The sequence below is a fragment of the Haliotis asinina genome, chromosome 5 (assembly GCF_037392515.1).
Source record: "Haliotis asinina isolate JCU_RB_2024 chromosome 5, JCU_Hal_asi_v2, whole genome shotgun sequence".
Taxonomy (NCBI): Eukaryota; Metazoa; Mollusca; class Gastropoda; order Lepetellida; family Haliotidae; genus Haliotis; species Haliotis asinina.
Genome location: NC_090284.1, coordinates 56,246,069 through 56,254,595, shown reverse-complemented (window position 1 = coordinate 56,254,595; position 8,527 = coordinate 56,246,069). Strand labels below are relative to the sequence as shown.

At 41.5% G+C, this 8,527-nt stretch overlaps 1 protein-coding gene across 1 annotated transcript; it reads left to right on the top strand.

Moving 5' to 3' along the window:
• The first annotated feature begins 522 nt into the window (after positions 1 to 522).
• On the top strand, positions 523 to 5,913 carry LOC137284212 (uncharacterized). Its single transcript, XM_067815940.1, has 4 exons — positions 523 to 816; positions 3,810 to 3,970; positions 4,412 to 4,462; positions 5,192 to 5,913. The coding sequence occupies exons 2-4, from the start codon at positions 3,821 to 3,823 to the stop codon at positions 5,357 to 5,359; spliced, it is 369 nt and encodes a 122-aa protein (XP_067672041.1). The 5' UTR covers positions 523 to 816; positions 3,810 to 3,820; the 3' UTR covers positions 5,360 to 5,913.
• The last annotated feature ends 2,614 nt before the right edge of the window (positions 5,914 to 8,527 follow it).

The following is an 8,527-nucleotide window of genomic DNA, read 5'->3' as shown; positions in this document are numbered from 1 at the left end:
ATACAATGTATCCATGCGCAATCGAACCAGGGCGAATACGATACAATGGGGCTACCATTAAGCACGTGTTTTAGTCGTTCCTGAAAGTGGTTCCTGTATACTGGATACATTTTCCTTAAAAATTATAATCTATTTCAATAATAGAGTAACGTGTTTAGCAATTTGCCTTTTACTGGTGTGTGTGCGCGTGCGAGCGTGCGTGCGTGCGTGCGTGCGTGTGTGTGTGCCCACACCCACCCACCCGTCCTTCGGATGGAATGGTTACCAGGTCCCACACAAGATACAACAGTCACACATGTTTTACGGTGCCATTACAAAATCAAAATAGAATCAATACTGTACAAACACCAAACATATGGCGTCCGTCCTCGCTGGGCGCATTCACACCCCGGATGCATAATGTCCCCATTCATAACAGCTGTCTTTACGTACTAATCCACTCGTATTCCACCTCCGACTTAAGGCAGATTACAGATTAAGGCCCAGAGACCTATATATGCCGTTTCAGATGGATAGTCTCATACAGTCCTACACAACACATACCGGTGGCAGCTCAAGCCGCGCGGCAAGCACCAGTGACTCGAAACGTCATATTAATTATTCAAACAATAACTGCCGTTTCTAAGGGAAGCAACAACGTTCGGCGAGACCGGTCTCGTTATCGGAGGCCTCAAGGGTCATCTCAACTGTGCGTTGATACAACAAGCTTGGACGGATTGGTTGTGAGGTCTTAGTAGAAGATTAAAGCGTAGAGGGCAGATCTAGCGACGAGCTAGGTATTGTCGAGATTACTCACTACACCAGTGACGCAAGAAGGTGAGTACTTGATCGGAGAATAATATCGTAGGGAGTTGTTCAGTGTTTATACTTGCATTTTAGATTTTAATTATCAATCTTCACTGTCAGACGCAAAATGACTGAAATAGTACCGATGCGACATTGACGTTTATCGCACTCCTCGCTGTTTCTCTACGTAGACGATAATCCTTCTCGGCACACAAAACGTGGATTAAATAATCAATAACCTCCACCACGTCTTCCGTTTTAAATATGTAGGTTCAGTGAGTGAGTGAGTGAGCAATATTCCAGCTATATGGCGACGGTCTGTAAATAATCGAGTCTGGACCAGACAATCCAGTGATCAACAACATGAGCATCGATCTGCGCAATGGGGAACCGATGACATGTGTCAACCAAGTCAGCTAGTCTGACCACCCGATCCCGTTAGTCGCCTCTTACGACAAGCATAGTCGCCTTTTATGGCAAGCATGGGTTGCTGAAGGCCTATTCTACCCCGGGACCTTCACGGGTCTGTAGGTTCAGAGATATACACAAATCAATATTCTTCTAACGAAACTGTATGTGTTTATCAGGAGAGATTCGTTGTTTACAGAATCGTCTGCTACAGTATCTATGACTTCCTCATAATCGTCTGTCACGCATTAAGAGCCTTGAAAACGTTTAAAATGCCTTGTTCTTCCATTGAAGACAGTTATTATACTTGCATTGTGTAGTTATACCTATGTAAGCAACAAGCAGCAGGTAGATATGCTTCTATCTGCATACAAGACAGTCCCTTCAGATTGCATATATGCACTGCTAAATAATGCATAACCTCTGTTTTGCATTAATTAATCATGCTATTGACTAAATTGTACATGCATTTCAACAATATGATTAATAACGAAAGGCGCAGTTTCTTTAACATAATTTGTAACCGTCTTAAGAGATGTTTTGAAATATGTTTCGAAATGTCATACTAGGGTATTGATGATGCATGAGATCAGTGAATGAGGCTAAATGTTTTCCGCCGTATCGACGATATGGCAACTGCATCTTGGATGGAGATAACCATCGAATTTCACAATTCTATAGTTAGTTGTATAAACCACACCCCGGTTAACATGACACACACCATTGTAAACACCAGTTTTTGGCCTTCGTCGACTTTTATATATATAATGTGTACGTACGTTGTACTACTTCCATATATCAGGTGTATGCCAAAAGCGTTAACATTATTACACAGACCAGTGCATCAGAGTACACTAGAACTCAAAAGGCCTGGGAGACGCCAGAAGTTTAAAAGTGATATGGTCATCTCATCCAACTGCTGGGTGAACAAAGACAATTTGGACATAGTCACTTGACTATGTATAGCTGCCAAACAAGGTCACCACCTTATGACCATCTCATCCCACCGGGTACCCCACATAGTCACCTAACTATGTATAGGTGCCAAACAAGATCACCACCATATGACCATCCCATCCCACCGGGTACCCATTCACAACTGGGTGAACAGCACCACCTGCCTAAGGTGAGACCTCATGTGCCTCTTAGTGGGGCAGGGTGGAAGTCCTGGAAACCCTCGGGAGTCAAGCTGCCAAACAAGGTCATCTGTACACATTTACTACTGGATGAACGAAGTCACCTGTCTAAGGTGAAACCACATGCATTATGTATACATGTGCTTCGAAGTGGGGCAGAACGGAAATCCTGACACCTGATAGGAGTCAACCTGCCAAACACGATGACCAAGCATATGACCACCTGATCCCACCGGGTACCCATGCACAACTGTATGAACAAAGCGTTAAGTAACTTGTTTATGGAGAAACCACATGTGTTACATGCGCTTCTTAGTGAGGGAAGTCTTAGAAACTCACAGGAATCAAGCTGCCAGACAAGGTGACCCATCACATAATCACGAGGCACTGGAACTGGTCACGGGTATCAAACATACGTGAAAGAAGGAATTATTATTACAGTCGACACCAAGAGACACCCGCAGGCATATTCCAAAGCTTTAGGTATCCGCCAGCCTATGTGTTGGCCACGTAACAGTAGCACGCTAAGACGACGCATCAGCACAGCTTTGCAATACGTGGTTTGACGACATGATTAGTGTCTGTTATCTACGCCCCTTGCCAGTCAGCCATTCGCTGCATAGATATATTGAATCATTGATATCGTGCTGTGTGTAGATTGTAAAGTAATCAATAAACAGACAAAGGATTCGAGTCAGCGAGCAGGTAACAGTTTCTGCGTCGGTATCAGCACGTATGTACAGTATATACCTGCTACCTGGCCCATGTTGCATTAAGGTAAACGTACCTGTATTAGCTAATCACAGGTATTTATGATAATTTACATTTTATCTCGTTAATGTTACGTGTATATGAACATGGACAAGAACATGTTTAAGCGTCATCTGACACCGTCTGTGGTACAGGATTTATTATCATACCTAAAACCTGAAAGTGAGTGATGGAGTAGGGTAGTGAAATAGAAGCGACAAACCCCTTTCTACATTCCTTAGAATTTTCTGACGATGGTACAATTTTTGACGACATCTTGAGCAGGTGTGTATGAATCATTGTTAAACCAGAGATAGAATTTCCGATACACGTGCATAATGAGTGAGTGAGCAAATTTAGTTTTACACCTTTAGAAATATTTCAGCAGTATCACGGCGGGGATGAAATGACCTTCACACATTTTACTCATGTGTTGAATCAAACCCAAGTCTTCGGTATGGCGAGCCAACGCTATACCCACTAGACTACCCCATTATACCCTTCATGCATACAAAATTCAAAGTATGTTACTGCATCGGGCATAGTTATATTTGGGAACATCCTTCCTCCATCTCGACCACACCGCCATCAAAATATGCACAGAAGTCTTGAATGTAATACTGTGCCGACATAACAAACATACTTTGTATTCTGTATGCACATGCTTGTACACTGCAATATGAAAATTATGCTACATGCAAAGTATTTAATGTTGTTGCTATGTGACAGGTAACGACGTCATGGCCGGGCGACCAGCGAGCGTGGGTCCTGACTCTTCCAGCAGCTCCACCATAGATCTCCCCTCTCTCAACGTCAGCAAACTGACGCCGCACCCGGAGGAGTGGACGCTACCCCACGAGTGGAATATTGAGAAGAGGGAGATGTACCAGGTACTGCATATATCATGGATAGACGTCCCAGTGGCATTGGTGCATATATTTGTTGTTCATCTGTTCATTGTCGCTCGTTGGTGAAGTAATGAATGAATGATTCAATCAAATACAGTCTCGTGCAAAATTCTTGACGTGTATGCTAACGAGTGAACAAACGATAGAACTAGTTTTACAAGGAGGCACTTAGATCAAAACGACAAATGCTCAACTACACCCCATTCACAATGCAAAATATACTAAATTAAGCAAGTCTAGATTTTCCCGTGGTTCTTACACCCCAATGGGGCGTCTTTTAATTTACATGCACATATTTCTTTCTTTCAAATGTATAATTTTTCAGTGACCCAATCTTACGCCTATTTCTGGGTGTATATGTCCGTCTGTGCGCGATGTAGCTGTAGAAATGATCTGTTCTAACATGTCTTCATTGTACTTCAGAGTTGGAAGATGGATGTCCAAAATCAAATAGCAAATCTCGCCACGTCTTTGGTAAGTGTTGACACTCAGTACCTGTACATGGTTGAATATGGGTAGAATAATCTTTATGCTATATGATACAGTGATAAACCCAGCAACCCAACACTCTGCTTGTTCAGTACGCATGAAGGTCCGGGTTACAACTGGCCTTCATTAACTCATGCTTGTTGTAAGAGGCGACTAACAGGATCGGGTGGTCAGGGTCACGGGCTTGGGTGACACATGTCAATGTATCCTGATTGCTTAGATCGATGCTGATAGGTGAATTGTGAATCCAGACTCGACTGTTTACAGACCGACGTCGTATAGCTGCAACATGGCTAAGTGTGGTGTTAAACAACAACCAACCAACCAACCGAACAACATACTTCAAAAGTTCTTTGCCTGTTCCATTTATTCAAGCAGTATACAAACACTACTATTTACACCCCGCCCCCTTATAACTGGAATATTGTTGAGTGCGGCGTTAAACAACAACCAGCTATCCAACCAACATATTCATTACCTAAATCTTTGAAGGTCATTTAGATTTGAAAGCATAAGAAATGCCGGATTCATGGATGTCAGCTCCTTTATTGTGGAAAACACAACGTTTCGTTGTGTTCCGGAACGTATGCTTGGTCCTTCATCACCTGATATCCATAAATCAGACTTTTCTTATATTCATTACCAATTCAGTTTATTCAAGCGGTACACAAAGTACATCGAACCATTTCTGACGTGGCATACGTGCAATTTCAGGACAAATCTCTACAACATTTCCCACATCCAGAAGTAGGACAGGGGTTCAACTACCAGGATGAAATAGAAAAGGCCCAGATGGAAAAACTGAAACAGGAACGAGAGAGAAAAGCTGGTAACACCCTTGTGTATGGACTTGCGAGATCTACGTGTGCAGGAAGGCGATAGTACAAGGATGAGCAATAACGTTTCAGAGAGTACATTGACGATCGGCATACCGCTCATATGTATACATAGTGTATTCAGTGACGGCATCATCATAATAGTATTTTGGGTTATACGTACATTGAGCCTCCACTAGCTGGTGTTTAAGTCGACGTGAAGGCAGCCACATGTGCGTGTCTGTCCAGTTAGATCTATAAGCTGCCTTTAGGTGTAGTATCTCTTGACCGTTCAAGACGAAGAGGTTGAGCTGGCTTCGGCAGAAAAAGCGTGGCGATTCATTTTCTCTCTCGCTGGCACTTCTCATATGCTGCAGCCCTAAATAAATGAAGGAGGTTATGTTTCTTTGGTTTAGACACAGGCGTACCTGCTCATTTCAGTGTGTTCGCTTTTTATATAAAATATATTTCAGAGAACAAGTGTTCAACTAATGCATTTACTTTTTCAAAATAAGATGAATATTCAGATTGATGACAGCAATTCAGTTTTCCCGATTTGGTAATAGTTTCTTATGAGAAATACTGATTTATCTGAGTGAATAAAATAAAACATTAAACGTTCCCATTGGTTAGTTACATTGTGTGTGGTTGGAATGAAGTTAGAATATGAATACGTATATATTAACCTCAGTGTTAGTGCATGATGTGTGTCTGTGACGGGATGTAACAATTTAGAATGATCTTGCGACTGGTTGGAATAAACTTGAATAAAATGTTGTTGTTTTTTTATTATTCTCAGTATTGGAGAATAATGACTTGCCTTTGCATGTGTCTGTGACAGTTACCAATGGATACAATTAAGCTGTCGAAACCATTTGTCATCATCACTATTGGATAGTGATTCATGAACACTTGCTTGTGAAGCTATCGGAATGATTAAACTGATTCTGCATCTAGTGGAGATTTGTTCCAAACATTATTTGGCATAAAAGACATTTCCGAGCAACTTGTAAATGATATCCCAACATAACCGTATATAGAGAATCTCACCCAAGTGTCTACTGATATCAAATATATCACCAAGAGTTGATAAAGTAACAATTATCCGAGGATATTTTGACTTTTATCAATGAGTGTTGATATAATTGATATCAGTGGACACGAGGGTGAGATTCTATTTATCATCCAAAACCAGTCTTTATTAGTTTTCAATGAAAAGTGTACATCTCTGAACGCGACACTGGCATTAGCTATGCAGTGCAACGATGTCATAGCATTGTGACGTCATCAACTTCATGACGTCATAGCATTGTCAGAGCATTGTGCAAGATCTACTGTCAAAGCGATATCTCCTAGGAGATATCGTCTGATCTCACACAAGCTACATCTCCTGTGGAACAGAGTTTTGGATGATAAAACTGCATCCAAACATAAATATATGAAATTCTACACTTCTAGATTACCCATACGTCGAGGTCTGTTGTTGAATTAAGCATTTCTTTTTAGAAAAATAACATCTTTAATGCCAGGGCAATATATGTAGAAGACATGTACATCTATTTATCATCCAAACGTGTGTTCCATGGGAGATATTGCTTGTGAGAGATCAGATGTCTCCAAGGAAATATCGCCTTGATGGTAGATGTTGCACAATGCTGTGGCGTCATAACCTGATGACGTCAAAATGATATGGCATCGCTGCACTGCATGTCTAATGGCACTATTGTGTTCCGAGATACGCATTTTTCATGAAGGGTGATTTTGATGATAAATAGAATCTCACCCTCGTGTCTTTGGATATCAAATACAATGTATATCACCACTCGTTGATTAAAGTAAAGATATCATCTGCAAGCCTCGGATATTTGTTACTTTATCAACTAGTGGTGATATATTTGGTATCAAAACACTCGGCTGGGATTCTTCACATACTCATTATACTTTGAATTAAACGCTGTCAAGGTACATGTATTTTGAAAATGTGGATTAATTAATTGCTATTGTCCAAAAGGACGCTTTGAGACACCAAGGTCAACGCTGGGGAAGTCTGGGCACGTGATACGTATATATGAAGATCTACAACGTCTTTAGCAATCGTGATGCGACACCAGGAGAGTGGACGGTAACGGGTTCGATTAATATTTTAATTTAATATTGGTACTTGTTGGTCCTGGCATGAATGGGTACAACAAGGGCAGGTCGTGTAGAAATCAGTATAATGTATAACATCTGAGGGGGGTATCCATGCTTAACTGCGGTATGGTATCTAAGTATCTATGAAACAAGGTTAAGTCTGGGCCAGTGCAAGCATTCACGCATACACACGCATGCACGTCGTCATATCAGCGAAATATATCAAGTCGGCCGTTTCACCTTCGGCTAATGCATTCAGTAATTCATAGAACCTCCCTTCGAAGCATGAATAGCGATTTTATTACGTTCCTTGCTTTAAGTCTGAAAAACTGCTTCATGAAATATTTGATCAACACAAGGCACTTACACCAGGTACTGATCGGAATGTCCATCTTGTTGATATATGTCTTCTGACAGGACAAACAGTATAGCAGTGATGTCTGCTGGGCATGTGACTATTAGCATCTTTGATAATGGAACACACACATTGTGCTGAGTCCAATCTGTTGCCAAAGTTTGCCATGTGGAAGTCGCGATTAGTGCGTCGTAAAACTGAACTCACTCAATAAAGGTAACATATATTGGCAAGTCGCGGTGGAAGTCCCAGTAGCTGAGCAGGCCAGGTGGCTGACATGTGCGCTGGCGATTAGGTGCCTGACTCAGAGGGAGTGAGTTCGAATCCCATATGGGACTCAACCAAAAACGTACTAGAATCTGTACTTTACTAAGAAAGTGAAATCCCAAATTTGACATGTTGCAATTATAATGTGTTTTCATATGACATGAAAGTCCCGTACATGTCGTACTTTATGTGTTGTGTAATGAAACGCTCTTAATGTCTTCTCACTGAAACTGCGCACGTGCGATTTGAGTGACTTGTATCTATAGTATGTGTTTGGTCATTGCATGTGTTCGCTCGTTACCCCCGAAGACCCTGTTCGATTCCCCACGTGGACATAATGTCTGATGTCGCCCGTCATATCGCTGGAAAATTCCTAATTGCCGGGTATAACTCACTCAAAAAATAGGAAACTGATCTAGACTCGATTATTTACAGACACACGCCATATAGCAGGAATATTGATTAGTGCGTCGTAAAACT

What these genes read in the sequence shown, in the direction of transcription:
- LOC137284212 (XM_067815940.1), top strand. Translation starts at nt 3,821, where the DNA reads ATGGCCGGGCGACCAGCGAGCGTGGGTCCTGACTCTTCCAGCAGCTCC. An exon ending in AGAAGAGGGAGATGTACCAG is followed by an intron (nt 3,971 to 4,411) that starts GTACTGCATATA and finishes ATTGTACTTCAG; the next exon opens with AGTTGGAAGATGGATGTCCA. An exon ending in CAAATCTCGCCACGTCTTTG is followed by an intron (nt 4,463 to 5,191) that starts GTAAGTGTTGAC and finishes GTGCAATTTCAG; the next exon opens with GACAAATCTCTACAACATTT.